We start from the raw sequence: 26260 nt of genomic DNA on the forward strand, positions 1-26260 counted from the left end.
GGTCCGAAGTTGAACGTCCGGAAGTTTGAGGCCTGGTCGCGTGAAAAGCCGGGACCTCGAGTGGTTCGATTGACCGCCCTCCAATTCAACAACAACGGGGGCCGTAGACCACAATAGACCGGTCCGGACCCAAAAAAAACACTAATGCCCTGGAACTTTTACGATGCCCCGCCGCACTTGCAGACACGCTAGCTGTGTGCGAAGAGGAGTGCGGGCGACTCTGGCTTTCCGCCCGGCTCCTTGAATACGGCTGCGGAGCTCCGAGGCGCCTTGGCCATTGCTGATTGCAGGCGGCGGGCGGCAATATAGTTGCTTTCTGAATCTAGCGGGGCTCATTGGACCTGGCCCCGGGCCTGGTGAACGTCCAACCTGCTCATTGCTGCGATATTAGTGGATCAAATCATGTCTATATATTAAAATAAATGGCATTGCCTCGAGACTCCCTGGACTATTGGTGATCGGTGCCTGGTGGAGGGGCTCCGGGAGGGGGGCCGGCGGGGGCTGCAGATAGCGTTGAGGAGCTGTTGATTCTTGGTTTCCCCTTGGCCTGACTGCAGGGAGCCTCTGTGTATTCCGAGCGCTGCCGGCGCCTGAACCCGGAAAATATCTGCAAAGTACCTGCTGTGAGCTCGTTGACTTGCCATCTAGATTAGTGGCACATTATCCGATCGAATGGAGGTCTGCATAGGGAATTCCTGAGTGAACGTGCCCTGCTTCACGCCGCTTGTGGCGATCAAACAATTTATTGGATGCACAGCGAGAAACAATGGTAGTGCTTGGTGGCGGAGTCTTCATGCTGGCGCTGAGTTGAGTAATTTAAAGTTGAACTATACCCTTTGCATCCCTGTTTGCCTTATTAGAGCGGTCCGGAATTTTGTGAATGTGCTGGACCAGATGGTTTGATCTGAGCTGAGTACCAACTGGGAGGGCTGCAGTTGTGTTGTAATTGTAGAGAGCGCTCTGGGGAGGCGGAGGTTTTGGCTGCCCTACCGTCCTATCCAGGCTTACTTTGATCTGACCCGGGCAGGACTACAGACATAATGGCGGCAAAGCCGAAATCTGACGGGTCCCTGCCACGGTCCTCTAGGGGCCCTAAACCCATCCAATCGAACAAATTGGACAGATATACCTTACCTAAGGGGACCCGGGGACACTAAGAAAACGCCATCGGTGGGTGAGGAGATGGTAACTGCCTCTACGGAACCAACTTTAACGGATCTTATGGCGGCTATCAATGGGGTGCAGATGGCGTTGGGCCAGAAGATGGAAGCCCTGGACACCAAATTAGACACTGTCACAATTGAAATGGGACTACTCCGAGTGGAAATTGCAAAAACTAACGAGAAGGTGAAATCACTTGACCTAAAGTCCAAGAGCCTAATTGATGATGTTGGTAAATTGCAACAGGAGATGCGGGACCTAAAGACCTCGAGAGCTCTCGCTGACCGCAAACTGGACGAATATGAAGGAATAGTCAGACGTAATAATATTCGCATTCTTGGAGTACCTGAGAAAGCAGAAGGCCAAACACCGGATCTGTTTATTGAAACTCTGGTCCTGAACTATCTCAAGCCAAAAGGCCTTAGTAACTTCTTCAGAGTTGAACAAGCACATAGAGTCCCGGGGGGGAAGGCCGAGGCCGGGAGCGCCCCCACGTCCCATGATTGCGAGAATCCTCAATTTCCGGGATAGGGACGCGATTCTCCAAGCGGCAAGGAATGGGCCTCCTTTGAAGTATGAAAATGCGTCTCTCTCCTTTTTCCCAGACTTCACCCAGATGGTCCAGAAACAGCGTCAGAACTTTCTAGTGGTGAAGAGGACATTGAGGGACAAAGGTTTAAAATACACCATGATGTTTCTGGCCTGTCTCCGAGTTGAACTGAATGGGAAGACTTGGTTCTTTGATAATCCTGAGGTGGCTGCGGACTGGCTGGACAATGTGACTGTGACTGAGAAGGAGGGCCATAGCCAAGATGTAACGGAGGAACAATGAAAATATTTTACCCAGCTGACTCAGAGACAGCGTTCATACTCCTTATTTGTAAAGCAGAAATTGAGACAGTGGGCCTCAAATATGTGATGAGGTTTCCAGCTCGACTCCGAGTAAAACGTAATGAGAAGGCCTGATTTCTCTGACCATCCTGAGGTGGCGGCGGGTTGGTTAGATATTTTGAGTGCAACTTAGATAAAGGGTTGAATAAGGGCAAACTTAATAGAAATAATACAGTGTAGAGGGTGTCGCTAAGCGTAAATAGTGATAAGCTTTGATTGTGGAGTGACATGGATAAGTAACGTTTTTTCTTGATGCGCCACGTCAGTGATTGTGTCTCCTCATGTTAACTTGAAATGATGTGGCGGGGATATAACCGGGAGCGGGGTGGCATGGCGGGCTGAGTGGCCCTCCCTCTGTTTTCTACTTCTAGTTAGTTGTAGATTAGCGTTGTCGCAATATTGGTGATTTGTTTATTGAATGTCACATTATTGGCAAATTATTTAAAAAAAAAAAAATTTATGGCATCAGTGCATTGTATTTGATTAGCATGCAGCCGGCACAGGAGGAACATTTTTCTTTTTCCTATGATGATGGGGGGTAGTGAACTCAAGGTTTTAAGTTGGAATGTGAATGGGTTGGAGGACAAAATAAAACGTAGTGTGGTGCTTCAGTATCTCAAACGTCAGGCACCGGATGTGATCATGCTGCAAGAAACGCACTTAGTTAAAAAATCCTGTATGGCAATGCATAGAATTTGTTATAATTTGGTTGCCCATGCGGGGTTCACGTCGGGCTCTAGGGGGTTGGTATCCTGGTTCGGAGGACGCTCCCATTGGTAGTGGACGCAATGTGGGTGGATGACAGGGGGAGGTACGTCGGGATCTCGGGTCGCTGGGAGGGAAATGTGCTTACTCTTGTATCAGCCTACATCCTCCCGGGTTTGCAGTCTACCTCATTTTTCGATCTAAGGAAGATGTTGTTGGAATTGCCGGAGGGGCTGCTGATCCTGGGTGGAGATTTTAATGCTGTGGTCTCGGGGCTCATAGACAGACACCCCCCCCCCGAGAGGTGGGACGTGCCCAGAGGTGGATGCCAGATTTCCTTGATGCCATGGGTTTTGTAGATAGTTGGCGATTATACCACCCAGAAAAGAAGCAGTACACATTCCACTCGGGTGCGCATGGTAGCCTCTCCCGTCTGGACTATTGTCTGGTCCCGGCGGCTCAGGCATCTTGTGTAACTGAGGCGGTTCACCTTGCTAGGGGTATTTCCGATCACTCCCCACTTTGGATCCGGTTCTGTGTCGCTCCAAATTCTGCTGGTAGGGTCGCCCCTGTTAACCCCTGGTATATGCGAAATCCCAAAACTCGAAAAGATCTCAAAACGGCTCTAGATAACTATTTTACAAACAATGAGGGATCGGTGTCCTCATCGGTTTCTCTATGGGAGGTCTTCAAAACGGTCATTAGGGGTCAAGCACTATCATTGATAGCCGGAAACACAAAGGAGCGAAATAAAGAAATTGCGGAAGCGTAGATGGAGATTGGTAGACTGGAGGAGGAATTGGAGCAAGGGGTGACGCAGGCTAACTTACATATCCTGAGCCTTAAACAGCATGATTATAAATCATTGGTCACTAATATGGCAAAGACTCTTGGAAGGGAACGACAGGGTAGGATTTATGATCTAGGGGATAAGGCAGGGAAGCTTATTGCTTGGCTGGACAAAAGAGATGGACCGGACGTATTGTCCCAGAACTTATTTCAGATGGAGGACCCCCAGAGTATTGTTGGCATCTTTGCAGAATATTTTCAAACGGTCTACTCCTCGGTCTCAGATAGACCTGAAGAGGACTCCCGTTTGCTGCTCCGAGATATACGACTCCCCTGTTTGTCCAAGGAGGATGGTGACTTTATAAATAGCGAACTCACAGTGGATGAAATAGCCCAAGCCATCCGTACTTTGAACTCGGGTAAGGCGTTGGAACCCAACGGGCTTCCGATCGAGCTTTATAAGCTCAGACCGGACAAGTTGGGTCAGCACCTGAAGAATATGTTTGTAGAGGCCCGTGACAAAGGAATTTTGCCTAGAGATCAGAGGGTGGCGTCGGTAGTGGTAATCCATAAGGAGGGCAAACCGAAGAATAGATGTGCCTCATATCAGCCTATTTCCTTATTAAACACTGAACCTAAAATATTGGCTAAACTTCTCACAAACAGGCTGGTAAAAGTGATCGGTGGACTTATTCGCCCGGACCAATCAGGTTTTATTCCCCATAGGAATACGGCCCTGAACCTACGCAGATTGCATGGCGTAATAGCAAGAGCGCATACTTTACAGGAACCGGCTGTGGTCGCTTCTCTAGACGCGACCATGGCCTTTGATACCAGTAAATGGTCCTATTTGTTGGCGGTCTTGGCCAAATTCGGATTCGGTTCTGATTTTATCGGGTGGGTGCGTTTATTATACGCTGAGCAACTCGCCCAGGTAGTGGTTAATGGTCGGGTCTCTGCACAGTTTTGTTTGAGTCGTGGCACTCGACAGGGTTGTCCCCTCTCCCCTCTTCTTTTTTAATTGTCGCTGGAGCCCCTGGCGGCTTGGATTTGCTGGGAACCATCGATCCAGGGTATACGGTGGTCTCCTGAGTGGGAGGACAGGATTTCCTTGTATGTGGATGATATCCTGCTCTACCTGACCTCTCCTCAGAAGTCCCTCATGGTGGTGTGTGACGTCTTGGCCTCCTTTGGTAAAAATTCCGGTCTCTCCATTAACTGGGAGAAATCTCTGTTATATGTTCTTATAGGGGAAATCCCAGTTCCCCCCCAATAATTGCCCTATCCAGATTGCCACGACTGGATTTAAGTACTTGGGTATCTTTGTCACACTCGACCCAGCAGTTAGATACAGTGAAAATCTTCTACCCCCATTGCAGAGGCTCAGGAGTGATTCGGCTCATTGGCCGAAACTTCCGAACTCCTTGTTGGGACGAGCTGCCCTCTTTAAAATGATGGCTCTGCCCCGCTTCCTTTATGCTCTCCAAAATTACCTGGATGCAGTGCTCGCCAGTTATTTTCGCGAGATAGAGGGACTACAGCGTAGTCTTTTGTGGGAAGTAAAACCTCGTATTGCGTTAGCCAAGCTGACACTCCCATGGTATGACGGAGGTATCGCCCTACCGGATATCAAACGGTATTATTGGTCTTCCCAACTGGCTGCAATTAACCATGCAACATACTGGCCCGTTACGGATCCCGGGTAAGCGATGGATAGGTGGCTTCTTCCAGGGGGCAGTTACAATAGAGCGCTGTACTCTAGGCCAACGAAGCTGAATTTGACAGGCCCAACCAAACATGCAGTGAAGATCTGGCATGATGCCACTAGTTCTCTGGGGTGGAGAGGTAGGCTGACGCTGGCTACCCCCCCTTTTGATTCCGAAAGACTAGGTAACCTGTCGAACACAAAGGGCTTTGATAAAAGGGAGCTGATAGGAATCTCGACTGTTAAGGACGTATGGAGTAAGGGGCGGATTAAATCGTTCAAGGAAATGCGGGAGGAATTTGAGTTATCCAGTTCTGAGTTTTTCCGCTATGCCTAAGTTCAACATTCGTTACAAACGGCCCTCTCTGTGGAAGTAGAATTGCCGGAGGCATCACCCCTTGAAGATAGAATTTTAGATGGTCATCTCCCCGAAAAAACAATTTCCCTGATTTATAAAAAACTAATAAACACTAGAGCTGACCTGTTCAGGGACTTGAGAGATAAGTGGATAAGAGACGGAATAGAATTAGACGATGAGGACTGGCAAGCAGCTGTCTCTTCCCCGAAGGTGGTCGCTATTCCTGCGCGGTTACGACTAGTACAGTTGAAGATCCTACACAGGGTCTATGTCGCAGGCCCCCGATTGGTTTAAATGGGGTTGGCGGATGAGGGACTGTGTAGACGCAAATGTGGTCTCTTGGGTACATTCTCTCATATTATCTGGGAGTGTCGAGACATAGCCCAGTATTGGAGGGGGATACACACCATTATACACAAAGTCACGGGTGTGTCCTTGCAACCGGAGGCGCGTAGATGTCTCCTTAACATATGGGAACCCACTGATCTTACGGCTGCGCAGACACAGTCGGTCACACTGGGCTGTATGTTCGCCAAAAGAAATATTGCCCAAAAGTGGGGGTCAGATACACCGCCCACCCTTAGAGAATGGGAAAAGGACATGGACTGAAGCATGTTTCGGGGAAAAACAGTGTTTGTGGCGAGGGGGTGTCCCTGGAAATGGGCTTTAATCAGGGGCCAGTGGAACGAGCACAGAGGAGGGATTTGTGTACCACCTAGAGATTCTGTTATTGATGTTCCCTCATCCCCATGAAGTTTTTTGATGAATATGTAATTTTGTTCTTCGCCCCCCCCTTTAGTACTGTACTGCTAAATGTGATGTGATTCTTCTGTACTGTGTCTTTTGTTGATACCTTGTTTTAATAAAACGAATTATAAAAAATATATTTATATATATATATATATATATATATATATATATATATATATATATATATATATATATATATATATATATATATATATATATATATATATATATATATATATATATATATATATATATATATATATATATATATATATATATATATATATATATATATATATATATATATATATATATATAGTAGGGGAGGCCAGTAGGCATGAACCCTCAGTGCAGATTTTTGCCGCAAAATACTACAAATGCTGCTACTAGCAAGTGTAAAAAAAATACAATTGGTTCTGTCGGGTGTGAATTATTTCTATAAGTAATTGGACTAGTCAAGAGTCTATTCATAGAACGACAAGTTAATTATAATAAATACAAACACAAACCATATGGGGTATTCTAAGAGCTTTTATAAATTGCTTAATTCATAAATACCCTGGTCAAATTTGCAAGGCTGTCAAAAACACATAGTGACAAGTAGCATGTGACAAGGTGACATTTGGTGCTCAGGGATGTAGTGAGGTGTAATATATATATATATACAAAGGTGATGGGGGAGGGGGGGGACAAAGGAGGCGATGGCCAGAGAAGCAAATATTTCAAGTAACTCTGTGGACCGAATGAATAAGTCTCATCGCAGAATCTTTCGACTGGTCCATGGAATATATTGCCGACTTTTCAACCCAGGGTCTGCACTATTGGGGGGTCAGTGCGAGTCTTCATCAGGACTTGGACAAGAAATTAACAGCGTAAGCAAGCCCAGGCGGGCTCACGGGGTATGGCACCATGAATATCACTTTCAATGATGGGGCTGGTATCCTAGCAGGAGCCGGATGTCTCCTTCATACAGTAGAACTAGATTCAATACGTGGTGAGTCAGTATGATTTCTATCTCAAAGTGGACTCTTCTTCTCTTAATAGTTCGTTTGCGTGGTATTCAGTTGCTTCCTGCCGCTGCAGCGCTTCGTTCCGCTTAAAGATTGAGATACAAATCATACCGGCTCACCATACCCCGTGGGTTGAAATGTCGACAATATATTCCTTCGACCAGTCGAAAGATTCTGCAATGAGACTTATTCATTCAGTCTTCAGAGTTACTTGAAATATTTGCTTCTCTGGCCATCTCCCCCTTTGCCCCCCCCCAATAACCTTTGTATATATTACACCATCACTACATCACTGAGCACTAAATGTCACCTTGTCACATGCTACTTGTCACTATGGGTTTTTGACAGCCTTGCAAATTTGACCAGGGTATTTATGAATGAAGCAATTTATAATAGCTCTTAGAATACCCCTATGGTTTGTGTTTGTATTCTTTATAATTAATTTGTTGTTCTATGAATAGACTCTTGACTAGTCCAATTACTTAAAGAAATAATTTGCACCCGACAGAACCAATTGTATTTTGTTACATGACTGCACAGGTTCTGAGGGATACTGGGTTACCCCATTGTACTTAACTGCTACTAGCAAGTGGTTGTACTACGGGGTGAAGAAGGTTAATCCCTCAACATTGCAGGGTAGGCAGATCAGTAGGGGAAAGTAATGAGGTTGAGATTTGATGCTTGATCGCTCCACTGAGATCAGGGACCCTAAAAACTATTCAGGAAAGGTGAAAATGCAGGTGGACCGTAGGAAAATGAAAAACGCCAGTGATAGATGAAATATACATGGTTGGGACTTTTATACTTGCATATAGAATCTTTTAGAGATTCGATTTAACAGATTTGCACAATGAGATCCTCCAATAAATGCAGATTAATTATATCTCTCCTGATTAGTAATTTATCCATGATGAATATGATACTTTTTGTAAAATATAATCAGCCAAAACGGTGTGACAGCGAGGACCAGGCAGCTCAAATGTGCCTTGAGACAAACACATTGATTTACTGGGTATATATAAGCAACTTCTCCATACTATTATATTTGTAGACATTACTACCCCATGTGGGGTGTAGAAGCACTTTCGCACATGAGTAGCACACTACACCGAGTAGGGTGTGTTGTAGCATAAAATGAATGCTCTTCTGTTTTGATTAACACTATATATTTATAACAGGAAATGAGGTTACTTCACCAGCTGCATCATTTCCCATAAAAGAAGAGGAAACAACGTTTTCCATGTACCTTCAAGACACTGAAGGCATTGGTAGCCCAGTAGGTGAGTAAACAGCATAAATGCCTTTCCTATTTAAGTGCCAAATATCTCAGGATGCACAGGTTTCAGTCTCAAAACAGCCAAGAGTTTGCAAGAACAACCTTATCTGCTATCAGCATGTAAATCCTGAATAACCTCAATTAATCTACCCAATGTCTCTACATTCAGAGTGTATGTAGGTCTGTATGTGTGAATTACATAAAGAGCGCAACTCTAGTTTGAAAGTAAATGCGTGCCATATAAAGGAACAAGAAACAGGGCTGAGAACCGTGAGATACAATAGTGGTGGGAAGTAGAAATAACTTTCTGGTAAAAGGTGAACTCTTATAATCTGGCATCCTTGAGTGGGGTGTTGTTGATATTGTTACTTGTGGACCATTACTGAATTTGGCCAAGTCTGCAATCTCTAAGGTCTGGGACTTCAGAGGGCCATGCTTTCAGGAAATTTGTGCAGTCAGTCAGTGGCAGTACACTCTACCAATGAAGGATTTGGTGAAAATGAGACCCTCTACCACTTGCTTTAATGACACATTGATTGCTGAAAAAAAGCACTGCAAAGTGCTTGAAAATAGTGGGAGGAAAACCTACGATATCTTAGCAAACAGACTTCATATAAGGGCAATTAGAACATTGGAATGTTGGGCGCTTCATTGTAGACAATGGAGTGCTCCATGCTTCAACGGGCCGGTAAAGGCCCGCAGAGCAGCATTCCAATGTTTTACAAAGGCCTCTCGGAGCTCGAGGGGATTTAAATCCCCTCGAGCTTCGAAAGGCCGTTGTTTTATTTGCTAGAACATTCTGACCTCTAGTGGCAGAATGTTCTAATAGCCTTATAGCCCTTCGTAGCAGGGTTATACTGGCCATTAAAGTCCCGGTCCCTTGTTAAAGTCCCTTGCCTTCGGTTTGGGCCTTTAAAGCGGGAGCAGGCCTTTTAGTCGGTATAGGTATAAGGCTATATTAAAATCTATCACAAAATGATTAAAAAGGCCTGTGCCGGCTTTTTCACAGATAAAATTAAAAACTGCAGTAACACTTCAAGAGAAAAATATTCCATCGTGGACAGCTTAATCAAACCAGCAGCTCCGTCTGGAGCTGGTGGGGGCTTCCAGGAGCCACTATGATAAACTTGTAGACTGCTTTGTAAAAAAGGTCAAGTAAGCAGCAGATCCTAAGAAGATAGGTCCACCCTGTACAATGGGTGACTCATCGCAAAGTGTAGAATTGAAAGAGCTAACCCTGCTTGATAATGTTTTTTTCATTGCCCATGATGAATCAAGTTAAGTAGGGCTTTCCTGATGACCCGATTAAACCAAGTGTTAGACCCGACACCCTTGGCGTGGTTTTCCCCCATCTTTTTGCCTCTGCCTCCTGTATTTTTGATGCTGTGCTGGATTTCGTTTTTGCTGGTTTAGATGCTTTGGACACTCTGCCACTGCTGATCAGTGTGTAAGTGCTCCCTATGTAAATTGCCATATTGATTGGGTATACCTGATTGGCATATTTGTATCACCATGAAGTCCCTAGTAAAGTGCACTGTGTGTGCCAGGGCTGGTGATGACAGATGCTACTAGTGGGCCTGCAGCGCAGTTTGCGCCACCCACATGAGTAGCCCTAAAATGGTGTCTCAGGCCTGCCAGCGCAGTGCCTGTGTGCAGTCAGTGGACTGCCATGTCCGCCTGGCCAGTGTCCCCACTGGCTGGGCCTAACCCTTCCCCGTCTGTGCACATCAGTCACCCCTATGGAAGGCTCAAGGTACCCCCCTGGGCAGGGTGCAGTGTATGGGTAAGGTAGAGCATGTACTAGTGCAGGTCACATGCTCTGGTAGTGAGCGGCAGCCATTTTGTGTGCTCACTGCTGCAAGGTTATCGTGCTCCATAGACTAACATGGGGGAGGCTGGTCCCAATGGATACCAGCCTATCTTCCCATAGGAACAAGATGGGACATAAGTGATTGATATCCCTGAACTCAGAATTTAATAACACATCTTTTAGTAAAGGTTGTTTTTAAATTCTGTGTTTGAGAATAGTACTTTTAGAAAGTGGCTGTTCTCTTGTCTAACCTTTCTGTGTGCCTGGGCCTGCTTGTGGATTGACTGTCTGGTTTGAGGGTGACAGGGGCTGCAGAGCCCCCAGGAGGTTGTATGAGTCAGCCCGTGGATGAAAGGCTGCATCTGCTGCCAGGGAAGTGGGAGGAGATTCACCTGGGAGTGAATAGGGCTGTGCCTGCCTGACCACAATGCTGGCTCCACCTCCCGCTGGGCGACTGTCACCTCTGTCCCTGATACTGAAAGAAAGAAGGAAGCCAGGAAAGCCCCAGTGCTCCAGCAACACCCAGAACTGGTTTAGACCGGGCTCAGGGCCCACTTGCACAAAGACTTTAAAGGACTTCAAAGACTTTTAGGGGTATAAGAGAAGGGCCCCTGACAACAGAAAATCAGATTCTACAATCAAGAGGAACCTTTGCTGGAAGAAGGACTGCTGAAGAACTAAAGGAAGATTGCCTTGCTGTGTGCTCTAAGGGCTGACCTGTTCTGCTGACCAACTGAAGCTGAGGAGAAGAGGGACTTTGCTGTGTGCTGTGTCTCTGCTTGCTTGAACTACAGAGACTTTGCTGTGTGCTGTGTCTTTTAACTGAATCTCCAAGGGCCTGAGAAAAGCTGGCCTCCTGTCCTGGAACCCAGGGTCAAAAGGTTCCATTGCAACTGAAACTGCTGAGGAGATCGTGTGGTGTTTTGCCCCAACGCGTGTTTCTGCTTGCCAGCTGTGGGAGACGATAGTTGTGCTCATCGGCACAAATTCTGGGGTGAGAGGAGGCCCGTGGTGCCTCCCTTCATACAGAATCATCCCCGACGATCTGCTGGTTTAAAGCGGTCCAGCCGCAACCTGTGGCCTCGAAAATCTCTTGCCGCCAAATCACCCCCGGGGCCAGAAACACCCTCCAAAGTTGCCGTCCTTGATCGGAGCTGCGGTAGCGAAGATCGAAGCCGCCGCGCTCCCATTGGCCCAGAAGAACGAGCCCCCTCAGTGATCGCCGCGCTAGGATTGGCCTAGCACCGCCGCGTCATCACTGAGGCCGCGTCCCCATTGGCCAATTGTGCGTGTGTCTGGAAAGGCCTGTCCCGGGAGCCGCACTGCCATTGGCTGACTCCCGGGCGCCTGAGGAGGCTCGTCGCGAAGGCCGCGACAGGATTGGTCTGCGGGACCGGGAACCCAGAAGCAGCCGCAGAGAGCCGTGTTGCGATCACCGGAGCCGGGGGAGAGTGACCCGACCTCGCCGAGGAAGCAGCGCGAGTGATTCCTGCCCCTGGCCTGTTGTCCCAGCTCGGAGCGCTGAGCTAGCTCCCCGCCGCTCCCTGAAGCGCTGATAGCGGGCGGAGAGCTGCCGGGACCGGCCGGGGCTTAGTGCGAGTCTGCTCTGTTCGTCACGGTGGTGCCCAAGGAAATAATCGGTGAGACGCCCTCGCAGGGCTTGGGGGTGTAACAAGCGTAGGGCTGATTCTGGAGCATATAACACGCTGGCAATTAGAGACCCCCAGATCTAACACCAAGTACATTTTAAAGCTTCACGAGCTTGGCACACCCACCTTTTTAAAGCTTGCTAATCTTTCTTTGGTGTCATCGGTGGTGCCTATGCCATGGAAATACACCAAAGTCATACCCCTCTTGAAGAAATCCTCTAGTGTTCCTCTAAAATGTCTAAATCGGCTAAAGATCAAAAGACCTGAAAAGGTAAAATTCTTATTAACGTAACTGCAGACCACACTGCATCCAATATTAGTCTTGTGAATGATAGCAATTCCCCTGGCGCCCTGCCCACAGGGTCTGTTACATCTTTTAATACATTAGCCAGTCGGTAGAGCTAATGCTGGCTCAGACTGTGTTGACTGGTTTAACCATGTTTCCATGGGAAACTGAACCTCTGGTAATTGATCTAAGATAAAGTCTAAAATGTTGACAAAATGACGTACCAGCGAACCGCAGTTGATACTGACCATTTTACAGCTGGTAGTACATACACTGTCCCCCGAGGATCGGTAAACGGGGTTAGCAGCAAGTTTGAGAGAGAACCCACAGTGGTTGCACCTGCCGGCTTCCTCCGCCAGGATATTGGAACAGGCACTGTGCAAAACCTGCCTAAGCGATAACAGCTGAGAAGCCGAATAAGTTAACTTTTGTCCCACCGGAGGGGCAGAGTTTCTGGCCCCAGGCGGATCGAGGAGCAAATGGATTTGCCTTTGGCACACCTGCGACACGTCCGTTCATCGGCCCCATTTTATGGTTGATCGGGCGCTTAGGAGGTAGCATACGGCAACCACTAGCCTGTTACCTAGCCCTGTACATTGGCCTAGCCAGTGCAGCTGGCAAGGTAAGTACTAGAAATAGGAGGCGCTCTGTCTGATCGATACTCCCAATCCAGCTCTACCTTCCCCAGCGATTCAGATTTAGATACAGTACACCGGGAATTTAAAAAGATTAAAAGCAGCAATAAAATTCAGTAAAGTGCAAAGCTGGCAAGGATCTCAGGCAGTTTTACCCGTAACAGTGGAGAGCGTATGCGCATCGGCCCCCTTTTTATGGTTGATAGGCTGCTTAGGAGGCAGCGTACGGTGGCCGCTAGACCGATACCTAACCTTGTATAACGACCTAGCCAGAATGGCCGACAAGGAACTTACTAGAAATAGGATGCACTCTGTTCAATCGACAACCCCAGCCCAGCCTCACATTATCCAGCAAATCAGATTTAGATACAGTACACCAATAACAAATAAAAAAGATTAAAAGCAATGATAACATTTAGTAAAGTGCAAAGTTGGTAATGATCTCAGGCAGTTTTACCCTTCATTGCCCATTGACATGCTGATGCAGCAGATGCAACCCTAAAGGGTATTATCACAGATCTGTAAGCTCCCATTACATTATGAATGTGACTCATCATGCATGAACATCTGAAGGCATGCAGAGGCCAGGTCCAAAGTGGTAAAAAATGTGGCATTGGTCACCACTGACATTTCTGAAATATTCAGCAAGTGGATTCTTACCCACCATAATGCCCTTGTTAAGTACTCTCAAATCCAAAAAAAGATCTCTCCACTGGATTTCTTGGCTACCAAGATTGTTGTTATCCATTCCGCAGCCTCTGCAGATTCAGATAATCGTGATTTACACAATCACACCAATTATTCACCACAGTCATCTTCTCACTTTAGATATAATGGGTACTATTCCTTTCTTCAATCTTATTTTGAGTGCATATGTTTTTAAACATCATAACTCCTCTTTAAACACATATAAATGAAATCTTTCAAAATCCAAACGACCTTCTTCCACAATGTGCTTGTGAGTGGATGTTAGTATCCTAAAACATATTAAATGTTTTCTGAAGGAGCTATCTCGTAATGCTATCCCCTTTAATAGAAACCTAAAGCTTTCTAGCACTACCCTATTGTGAAGCTTAGGCAATTTGAAAATACAGTGTCATTTTCATCACCCGTCCTCTATAACCTACTTCTCTAATCCATTCTTTGTAGCTTAAGTTTACTTTTAGAATTTTGTTCAAAAACACCCTCAGGTGTGAAAAGGATTCAAATATAATTTTGACATTTCTGCTATCATTGGTAATCTAATTCAAAGGATTACGATGCTGTTTGTTTCCAAGCTCTGTTTCTTCCATTGGATGAATCCCATGCAGCACTTCATATAATGTATTTTTCACCCACAATTTTTGCATATTTCTCTTACATCTGGAAACGTTCTCTTGTTAGCCATGTGTCCCATCAGCCCTCATGAGAATCACAGCCCCTTAAATATTGTTTCTTTAACCGTTACACTTTCACTTTGGTTCATACTCAAACAATTCACCCCTACTCCATTCACATAATCTCTTTTTGTTGTTTTTTTTTTTAGTGACCTCATACATGCCTTAAGGGACGCTCTTGATAGGATCCCTCCGAACATTCCAAACAGGCCAATTCTGTCTCAACCCTTGTGTGATGCCTGTGGAAAGAGGAAAGTAGTTCTCCCTCAAGATGAGACTGTTTCCTTGTTCCGCTCCTGTACACGACGCCTGGAAGACCGTATGTTACTAGGGAGGACAGGACCCACAGTACCCCAGCATAATCATAGGACCAGCTTTATTTCTCCCTCCAGGCCACTAGGGCCGCCCAGATCTTACGTATACTTGTTTCATCACAGGCCATGTCAGATTGACTAGTCAAAATAATATGCTTCAAACAGTCCGCAAAGGAGGGAGGGGTTTTGGATTTCCGTGCCCTGCAGATTTCCCTTCTAGCAAGGATTATGACATAAAACAGAAATTTAGAAGCTGGAGCATTCATACAATAATCCAACAGAAGACAAATAAATTAACCTAGGGCTAACTTCCACCTACTGGAGCAGCACATCTTCTAAAAAGCCACATACCTCAGTCCAAAAGAGCTTGATTCTTGGGTAGTCCCAACATATGAAGATCGTCTGCTGCTGAATACTTACACCTGGGGCAGTTATAAACCCTCCTAGTCACTTTAGATAGTTCCCTAGGAGTCCAATAAACTCTGTAGGCAGTATAGAGATGATTCCTCCTAAGTGTAGCTGGTTTCACTACTACCTGCAACATAGAAAAAGAGTCACACCAGAGTTTCCACATTCCCTCATCGTCATCTCCAAAAACACTACCCCAGAGTTTCCTGACTTCCAGTTCCACCCCTTCCCCTGCTTCCAAAAGGGCCCAGTACCAAAACGAGACTTCTCGTTTTCAGGTACACGTTCTAGAGACTGAATCGAATTTCAGACTTGCATCCTCATTGCCTCAAGACTGCGTTGCCCACCACGCAGATAGCTGGTAAAACTTGAATCTTGTCCGTGTCCCGAAGGTCAAACTGGAAATTGACTCCCAACTAATCAGCTGCGAATCCTTCTGAAGGTCTCCCCAAAATCTAATACCAGCTAACTTAAGTGGTTGACAGAGTTAATCCTGAAGGCATTCAGTAGTGCCAGGGGAATCCCAGATTGGGGCCTGTACTGTATAGTATGGAATTTTCAGAACACTTCTGATATAAATCCAGTTGTTTAGTGCTGCTCCCATGATCTTAAGTCGGATCTTCTTGTAGAACTTGGGATCCCCAAATTTATAAAGAAAAAACTCTTATCCCAGTGGAACGTCATGTAGAATGGCCTGAAATAATAAACCTAAAGAGGAAGAATCAGTTTTATTGGCCAAAATTCTTAAAATGGAATGTATGACAATAAGTGAGTAAATCAGGTAAAGCAAGTCCGCCCACATTTAGAACTCTCCTGAGCTTTTTCCAGGCCATTCTGGGGGTTTTAGTGGCCCATATAAAAGAACCGATTTTACCTTGGAGTTTAGCGATATCCTTTGTGCTGAAGGATAATGGAATCGAATTATACAAAAACTTTAATTTGGGCAAGATTATCATTTTAACGAGGTTGACCCTCCCGTAGATATTCAAGGGGAGGTTTGCCCAGAGCATTAATAGGCCACCAACCTCTTTAGACACCTTCTTCCAGCTGGTCTTTGGTATATCTGCCAGATTCTGGGATAGATGAATCCCAAGGTATCTCATTTGACACTTTTCCCCCTGTGTTCCGTTGGCTTGATTCCATTCCATTATTTCGGTCTTAACCTTGTTGATTCTATAACCAGAGACTTTACCGAATTTCTCAACCTTCTCAAACAACCTAGGCATAGCTTCTGCGAGGTTAGAAGTATACATGAGAAGATCATCCGCATAAAGAGCGAACTTTAGCTCTAATTCTGCAATTCTAAAAGGTTGGATGAGAGGATCCGCCCTGAGCCAGCAGACTAGGGGTTCGATGTATAAATTAAACAATAATAGTGAAAGAGGACACCCCTGCTGGTGCCTCTTGTGATATCGAACTATTCCGTCAGAGCACCATTGACTAAGACATTTGCTTGGGGGTTAGAATAGAGGGATTTGACTGCCTGCACCAAATTACTTGGAAAACCAAAACTTTGTAAAGTCTCCCAGAGATAGAGCCAATTCACCTGATCAAAAGCCTTAGCGTCATCTATTGCAACTATCGTGAGTGGAAGCTTCTTATCCATCGCGACATTCACTGCCCCTATGACTTGAAAGGTGAGCTCATTAAGCTGTCTCCCGGGTCTGAACCCCCTCTGGTCTGGATGCACAATGGCCTTAATAATTATCGCCACCCTTGTTGTCAGTATCCCTGCAAAGATCTTGTGATCTGAGTTCAGCAGTGATATGGGTCTATAGGACTCAATTTTCTGCTGATCTTTATTCTGTTTTAAGATTAAGGTCACTGTCGCTTCAGACCATGATCTGGGAGCATCTTCCCCCTGCATGTATATTTTATTGAACATGTTTTTTAAAACCGGCACCACCCTGTCCAATATTGCAAAATAGACCTCAATTGGAAGCCCGTCAGGACCAGCTGCTTTGCCCCTAGCCATTTTCTTAAGTTGTACTCTAATCTCACCCTCAGTAATGCTAGTATGCAAAAATAGCCTATCTACTTCAGACAGCTGGGGGAGATCTATTGAATTCAGCCACTCCCTAGCTCTCTCTGGTCCCGGTTCCATATCTTTCTCATACAGGTTATACATGAATGACCTAGCCTCCTCCCAAATCTTGTCGTCATCGTATAGGAGCGCTCCTGACCCTCTTTGACATAAGCTCTTTATCTGATTTCTAACCCTGTCTGCCTTTATCTTCCAAGCCAGAAGGTAAACACATTTCTCGCCATAGGCGAAATGTTGTAACTTGCTGGCGTCCCATCTATCCTTCAGAATCCTGTCTAAATTGGCCTGGAAGTTGGCCTGAAGACCCTCAAGCTCCCTTTCCAGCTGTGGCACTAGGTTCTGACAAGCCAACGAGGCACTCTGTAGCTCAACCTCCTTTCCTTAATGTTATTAAGCCTATCGGCTACCGTCTTTTTCGTGGATTTTCTTTTGTTAAACATTATGGAATTTAAAAGTCCTCTCAGATAGGCTTTAAAAGCCTCCCACACTATCTGGTCCATAGCGGACCCTATATTATACCTAAAATATTCATTGGATTTTACCCCTAGCACTGACCTAACCCCCTCATTCAGTAACAATGTCCTATCAAGAGTCCACCTCCTCTGGCACTCCTTACGTTTAAAATTAAGAATGAGCTTGACAGCTGAATGATCTGATAATATTGCAGGGATATGCACTGCCGACTCAACCTCAGAAAACATAGTCTGATCCACCAAAAAATAATCAATTCTAGAATGGTGTTTGTATTTCTTACTGAAAAAAGAAAAGTTCCATGAACTCCCATTCTTAACTCTCCAAATGTCCAATAGATTAAATTCTTTAATTATATTTTTGAGCACAGAAAACCCTCTAGGTGGAGTAATATATTTCGCTTTAGAGGTGCGATCTAACTGCTTATCCAATACCAAATTAAAATCACCCAAATTATAATGGGTGCAGATGTATTTAGTAATCTAGCCTCCAATTTTAAAAGGGCCCCCGCATTATCTTCATTTGGCCCATAATAGGCTACACAAACTAAAGGAGACCCACCGACTGTCAAGGTAGCCACCAGCCATCTCCCTGACTGATCTGTGTCGAAATGTTCTACCTTGATCCCCACGTTGCCTCTAATGATTAGTGCAACTCCCCTTGTACTACCCGTTTGATTAGAACAGAGCAGATCCTGAACCCACCTAAGCTTACAAAACCCCTGGTTACATTTGTGGGCCTCAGAGGTTTGGAAGGGAGAGGCTACGCGGCAATTAGGCGGGAGGTCTCTATTCTGAGTGGCACCACTGCAAGATATCCTCTTGGCTCCTATAGTGACCCGGTAAGATGGTTATCTGAAGGGAGGGATTGCCAGCACATGGATTGCGATTTTGCTGCCCCCAGTTTGGTATCTGCCTGTGGCCCCCGGGACAGCAGTGCAGTGGGTGAGCCTTTTTTCAACAGCAAGAAAACTGGCAGGGGGGGTGTGCCTCAGCTTCAGCCTGGGGTTCTAGGGGGGTGGTTCTCCGTGTGAAGAACAGATATCCGCTACGCTCTCAGTTAGAGCTTAAGAACAAAGAAATCCAAGTGGTTGCAGAGTTGAGTACAGGAGGAGTGGTTCCTACCTCTCCACGAAAAAGGAAAACTCCCAAATCTGGCGACACAAAAAAATTAAGGGTGTCTAAAGCAAAAGCAAACCGTCCTGCCTTCAAAGCTACCCCCTCACTTAAATCCTATTTCAAGATAATGGTCAGGCAGTCATCTCTAAAGAACAATCATTCGCCCCCCTGCAGAGTCTCCCTCCAATTTCGCTCGAAAATCGTTTTTCTCCTCTCATGAAGGCTTCTGAACTTGAGACAGGGGCTGGTGTTGATTCCATGGTTAAATCATCTAAACCCCCTTAAGGTGATATGCCCTATGCTTTGGTCACTGCTCCCGCCACTGTTATTACTGCCGCCGCTACAGCCGCAGCTACAGCTTCTTTACTCACACAAGTTCCATTAGCATCTATGCCTATTATGGTTAGTAGCTATGCTCCAGTAGAAAGAAGTGGAGTGAATGAAGACAATTCAACTGAGGTACCTGGAGGGGAGAGGGCCGGCGGCAGTCAATCGCAGCTTGAGTTTATGCTTCAATCCTTAAGGGGTGACCTACTCTCTAAATTTGAGATCTCGGAGGCAAATCAGAAAGGGATTCATGAGAAATGTGAGGCCCTTGAGTATAAGATCGATGACATCGGCATGTGAACTGGGATTCTGGAATCGGAAGTTAAGTCTCTTTCAGGGGTCGTGCAGGGGAATACAAAGGACCTAGAGTCCCTAAAAGCCCAAAACAGATCTTTGCAGGCGGACATGGAGAGACTTGAGATGCATGCGAGAAGAAAGAACTTGAGAATCCTTAAAATACCGGTGGGGTCCAGAAAAGGGAGATATTAAGGCATTTGTCTGTAAACTCCTTAGGGAGGTAGTGTTGAAAGATAGAGAAGATATCGACCTTGAGTCAGAAATATAGAGAGTACACAGAGAGCCTTTTAAGTTGTATCCCAACAGAAAAGCTCCAAGGAAAATATTAGTCAACTTTCAAACCTATGCCATCAAGGAGCTGATTCTGGGGAGAGCTTTGACTGAGACAGCGCTTCATTTCGACTCTGGGTATTACCAAATCCGCTCTGATCTTGGGAAAAGAACTGCGCAAAGGCAGTGGGAGCTTGGCTCCAGAATACCTGAGCTAAGGAGTTTGGGGGCACACGTTCAAATGAAATTTCCCACATTACTGAAAGTAATGTGGAAGAATACAAATCATAACTTTAGCTCCCCAGAAGAAGTGGATCTCCTCCTGGCCCAAATAAAGGGGTAGTTAAAGTAAATTGCGATTTGAAAATGCTCCTGAAGTTAAAAAAAAGTACTTATAAAACACATTTAAATATAGGGGCGGTTAAGACTTACCAATTATTAGTTACTTCTTTTTTTTTTTGTTTATTCTATAGGGTATGGTGCCTCTGCTGCCCTGGAGGGGGGCCCGAATAGGCGGTTTCTATCGCCTAGGGATGGAAGGGAGGTTTATCATGTGTGTGGGGGGGGGGCACCCTGGATGTTAGGAGCAAGTGGGAAAAAATAGAAAAATGTGTCCTCATACTAGTCAAAGTTGAATACGCTAGGTTAGTTGGGAAGTGCTCTGGGTGCCTTGAAAATGAATAGGTTAGATAAAATAAAGTTTCTCACTTGGAATGTGAATGGATTGAGAAATAGGAGGAAGTTGTCCCGGGATTGTGAGTTTTTGAATAATAGTGAGGCCCATATTTGCTTGTTACAGGAAACCCATTTAGAGGCCCACAAATGTAACACATAATCGCGTTTGATCTCATCCACATATTTCATCATGTGTACCACTCCTTTTGCTACTAGTAATACTTCACATAATGGTGGTTCATCTTCCATCCATAGTTCCTCTCTTACTGTCTCTCTGTTACAATATAGTAGAAATTGATCCCTAATCCACTCATCAGTTAGCATGCCAAGTTTACACGTTGCTGCAAGCTTCCTCAAACTACTATTCCACAATCATCTTTCCTTCACCTTCCGTGTTCTTCCCCACATTTTCTAAAATGGTGGATGCATGTGGTCAATATAGTAAATCTAAGTTTTTCTTATGTTTGTGAAATTCATTGAGACCCCTATGATCCTCTTGTAAAAGTCGGAAAGGAGGTGGAGTTACATTCTGCATGTTTTCTTCAATCATAAAAATTGCATTCTTAAAAAAAAACTTTAACCCAGGGAGTAGGCAGGCACTAAATAAATCCAAAGGTTATGTAAAAAAATACCTTGTCACCTAGCCACATTTATATGTGTATACAACTGTACTATAAGTAAGGAAGTCTCACAGTGCCCTGCAAGAATCTCACAGTAATACATTTAACAACAATTTCTTAACAAAATTGGTATATAATCTGATTGTTTTAATACTTTTTTCCCTCCATCTCAAATCACTAGAATTTAGGGGACAGGGATGGCGAGAAAGAGGGATGTGCACTGCCCTGGCATGGTGCCAAAGCTCACTCTTACAGAGAGCCATGTAATCTTCGATACACAATTCAACCTGGGGGAAGAGCTTAGAGAACTCCCAACGTCGTTGCCCTCCCTTGAGGACCCTGTGTATACACCATGATAATTTTAAGCTCAACCTCTGGCCCAGGAGATTTGAAATATCGGCACACTTTCAGTTACATTAGTGGTTCAAGATTGTGTAGGAAGAGAGTGAGAACAAATTTTGTGACACACCCTAATTATAATGTGCATATTTTCATCCAGCAATTCACAATAAAGGAGGACGAGGAGATTTTCGATCCAGTATACACTCTACAAATTCCTATATAAATACAACAAAGTATACAGGTCCGTACGTAACTCTAGGAAACTCTCTTTAAAGCTTATGAGAGGGCATGTGCTCTTAAGAACAATTGCCCTCACCCACCTGAGGGCAAGATGATTTATCATCTGGCTTGCTCCGTGTCAGGTTGATACTGCAATCCCCAACATGCCCCTCAACTGGGCACTTTACTGGAGATCTTTTGTAAATCGCCAGGTGGAAAAACTGGACAAATAAGTGAGTATCCAGTCAGTGGTTGAGAAGATTGGAATATGTGGATCAAGAAAAAGTGGGTTAAAATCAACTATAGACTATATGTGTCGATGTATTTAATATGATGTCTATGGTCTATGTCGAGATTAAAACATGTAACAGGCACAAAGATATAATGGTCCCTGACTCTGATGTAAGAAAAAGGGTGGTCACCTATAGAGCCGCTGCTGTGCTTGGGTCTATATTAATGGTCAACATGTTTCATGCCCTCATTATGAGATGGGCAGTAAGTGGGGGCCTGGAATGGGGTCTAATGTGTGTTCCGTAATTACTCTACCCATTCGCTCTTCTGGTCACCTTTCTGCACACATTTTCCACCTGTTTTGAAAAGGTAAAAAAAAGTGTATGGGAAATATTTAGAATTCGCCAAGTGGCTATATTCAGTCACTGTCTGCAGGATTGTCTTAAGCTCTTCTTTCCTTACATTCACCGACAACAAATCCAGACTGTGTCATATTTTTTCCACCTAATTCTCATGTCACATCTCTTACCCAATTTTTTTCATCTGAAGTGGTTTTTGATTTGGTCAACACCAATATATATTTCCATTTTGTTGCTCGAATGTGAATTTACCTTGTAAAAATGAAAGACAAGAGGCGTTTGGCAAAACAGGAACAGTTGGTTTAATTAAACGCAGCGGCCGGGAGAACAGGCGAAGACGGTCTCAAAGTACATTGGTTTTGGCCGTCATTTTATACATTTCACACATTTCACAAAGTGTCATAAAGCAAGTTGTACATTATTTTAGAACAGGAATCTGGGCCTAGTCTCAGGGCCATACATTTGGTCATTGTATTTTTCAATATTAACATTTTCACACTATCACATTCCCATATCAGATATATTTTCCTATATCCTTGAGAAATAAGATTATAATATAAGATGATGCTTGTCTGCAAAATAGATACGTACCATGGCATAATTGTATCCTTACTAAGAATGTTTCCAATTTGTTGTGTAGTTTATAGCTAAGAATCAAACATCATTCGTTTGCATGTCTCTCCCTCCGCATGCAGAACATGATTGAAGAAGGCTTCCTTTCTATTTCTATTATCCCCATTATTAATGGTATTGTCATTGATAATATGGGTTCACAGGCTGATAATTGGGGAGTCTGGTGGTGAAAAGCATTACACAGATTGTCTGAACTATATTGGTTTTATTTTCTCTCTGGTACAGAAGTTCCAATTTTAACACACAAGAACTCAATAAATTTTAACAACAAAGAACAAGCACATTTCAAGAGAGAGGTGGAACACGAAGAAGGAAACACTGGTGAGTGAGGTGATAGCCCTTGAATCAAGTGTAGAATACAGAACACTTGTGTGATGTCTCTGCAGTCCGTAATAGGAGTGTGTCTTCCAAAGGAAATAAATCTAATTGTTGCATCAAATTTGAACCAGAGAATCAAAGCAGAGGAGTATTCTTGTGAGAGGTTGTTCAGAAAATGCTCACTATTGCTCCTATTATATCGCCTTTGTGACCCAAAATCTATTGTCAGTCAGCCCCAGGCTCAAGTGATCCAGGTACTACACTTCCGTATCCAAATTGTCCATGGACATGTTCAAGGAATTTAGAAGAGAAATGTCACCTATTGAAAAATGTAGTAAAAATATTCATAGGGCTTATGTTCCTTAGGATCTTCTAATTAGTAAGCAGTAAGAAATGACTATAGTACGTCGGGTGTGCAGACACTGAAGAAATATGCTATGTTTTTTTCCATTCCTGGAATTCACATGTTTCACTGAGGGAGCTGCCCTAAACTGTTATATTGGTAAACAATTGCTCTGAAGTTGATTATGTTTTTAGGTCGAGCTGTCTGCATAACCTTCAGTAAACAGTATAGCGAGTGTAATCCTGCCTGCTGCTTGCGATTGGTTAAATTATACGTTACTCTCCTTATTTGTTGGTGCTCCAATGCATAACTTCTGTTTTATCAGAAGGGCGTAGGAGTGCCGCCCCACTGCTTTCTCGCAGTGCAAGAAGCAGAACATTTTCTGCTTCTCACGCTGTGAGAAAGCTGAATGCAGTGGTATGCCTGGTTGGGGGCGGGTCGGGGAAGAGGGGCTTGCACCACTCTGAGTAGCAGACTGCTTTGGTCGGCCCTGGGGCTGACTAAAGCAGTCAAGCGCACTCTACATTTTCTCTATATGTAGCCTACCTAGAGAAAAGGCCGTCCCTACTGGTGCCTGGCTGGGCGCCGTCCGGGACTCCGCACCAATCACAATGCTGCCATTACAGGAGGGGAGGAAGCATGCCTGTTCCTGTTAGCAGAGGAGGCGCAGGAGCAGAGGGTAGAGGCGGCGCTGACCCTGTGAGGTAGGTTTTTATTATTATTTTACTGTCCCCCCTTAACTCCTGTGCGACCCCCCCCCCTCCCCCCCCGAGCCACGACTCAACGGGATATTGTATTCCACGTCCTTACATTTAACTCAGTGCTATGATGAAACACACCGCTGCTTGTTGTATGTTTTCATCGCCGAGCATTGCTGGCTGGCATTATGTTTACTTTACAGATGTTTATTCTGTGTTGTGCTTCCGCATCTTCCGTGATTAGATCACACTCGGTTTGCCCGGCTTGTTGTTTATAGAAAGATGTTGTCTGCGATGGCGTGAGGAATTATAATTTAACCTGCGCAATTTGAAAGTAGACGTTATTGAGCACGGTCACTCATTTACCTTTCAAAAGGCTTACACGAAAAAAAACACTGCCCTTACCTGTGAAACTAGAAATTTCAGGCTCTCTATCACTTTTTTGGACTGAATAGGAATTTAGCAGTAATCCCAAAAAGTGAGGATAACCAATAAAACTGTACTAATCAGTCACCCTGGGTTCTCGAGCAGAGTGCTGCCCGGCATAATGCGCTTCCACGCCTTGCCGAGGGTCGTACTCGTAAGTGCTATATAAATGCAATTACAATTAGAAAATCAAGCAAGTCGTAGGCAGAAAAAGACACGGAAAGGTTAAGGAAACTAGAGAGTAGGTGACTAAAATGTGCTTTTCCCTTTGTAAATGAATCTCGCAGGGGTATTTTAAAGGGAAGAATATATACTTTATAACTAAAGACTGTCCAGTGTATGTCATTTTTCGGAGAGAGAGAGAGAGGAAGAAAGGACATACCAGGGAGTGAAGAAAAGTTCCCTACAAAAATTCAACACACTCACTTGATCTGTCTGGCACTTCAGCACATGAGCACGCCGTTGGCTTGAAGCCGTTCCTGGACTTGCTGGGTTAACCTACCATCAGTAAGAAAATTAAAATCACTAAGTAGCATGCATCATAAGAACACACGCTCAGATTGAAGTCAGAACGAATGCAGTGTGTAGTGTGTCTGTATGAAATGATGAAAAAAAACATGTGCAGACAAAGTTTGAATCTTTGTGATACTCCGGGCCTCAGTTAGAATGAATTAACTTTTTGAAAATGAATTAGACTCGGTTTTATATATCTTACTTGGACTTGTTATGGGGGACACGCCATCCCAACAGTATGTGGTAACAATCTTCTTTTATAATGAATTAATGTTAGTTTTTAGAAACGAGGTTACCTGTAAATACCGTTATTTTAAAATAATATAAAAATAATATAAAAATAATTATTAATTGATTTTAAATCCTTTTTTGATCAAATGGTATTAGAATTTTTTTATTCTTTACTTATATGCATATATCAAATGTGAATAAAGTTTTTTGACTGACTGACTGACTGTCAATTTCCAATTGATGGTATCCTTTACATAAATCAAGGTTGAAAAATGCACATTACCACTAATGTTACTGATCATATTATTTAAATGAGGACCTGGATATCTTTCCCTTTCAATAGCTGTATTCAGAATTCTCATGTCGACACAGATCCTAATGTCCTCAGTGTCTTTCTTTGGAAAGATCACAATAGGCGACACCCAAGGTGTTGGACCTGTTGCTTTTTCAATTATATCTTGTTCCAGTAACAACTCTATGCTTTCTCTATCTTCGCTTGCATATGAATTGGAACTCTCCTATATGTTTGTGCCACTAGCCTCACTGCTTCATTTATATGCAGGGTAATTGCTTTATCTTTAAACTTGCCTAAACCATCAAGCAACTCTGGATATTTGCTCTGAACTGGATGATCAATCGACACGTTGCAAGTCATTGCTAAGAGTCCCATGGGTTGAGCAGTGACATTGCTTAACAGACATGATCAGCCGATGTTCGTGCAGCACCTCAAAATGCCCTGGCTCCCTGTGCATCTATTCATCAAATTATATTTATACCCAGCATGCTCTCTACCAAATAGATAAATAAAATGCATGCTTACTTTGTTTCCTTGTGCTTCCGTTTATTCATTTACGGGCTCGTTATTATACTGCCTGGCCTTAAAATGGCACCCAAAATGTCTGCATCACATTCTGCGCATACACACAGTACATGGCTGCTCCTCTGACTGCATGCTTTATTTTCTTTATCTGCATATGCGGTTCTCTTCTCCGTGACACTGAA

General features: G+C 44.4%; 1 protein-coding gene across 4 annotated transcripts in view; it reads left to right on the top strand.

The window, feature by feature from the left end:
* Nucleotides 1-26260, top strand: part of LOC144763251 (uncharacterized) — a 136278-nt gene that overhangs the window by 98756 nt on the left and 11262 nt on the right. For all 4 annotated transcript variants that reach the window (XM_078648686.1, XM_078648687.1, XM_078648688.1 and 1 more), the window contains 2 exons: nucleotides 8548-8649; nucleotides 22955-23050. In XM_078648686.1, coding sequence (XP_078504812.1) covers nucleotides 8548-8649; nucleotides 22955-23050 — 198 coding nt within the window. The remainder of the gene's footprint in view (nucleotides 1-8547; nucleotides 8650-22954; nucleotides 23051-26260) is intronic.

The sequence above is a fragment of the Lissotriton helveticus genome, chromosome 6, assembly GCF_964261635.1.
Source record: "Lissotriton helveticus chromosome 6, aLisHel1.1, whole genome shotgun sequence".
In the NCBI taxonomy this organism is placed as follows: Eukaryota; Metazoa; Chordata; class Amphibia; order Caudata; family Salamandridae; genus Lissotriton; species Lissotriton helveticus.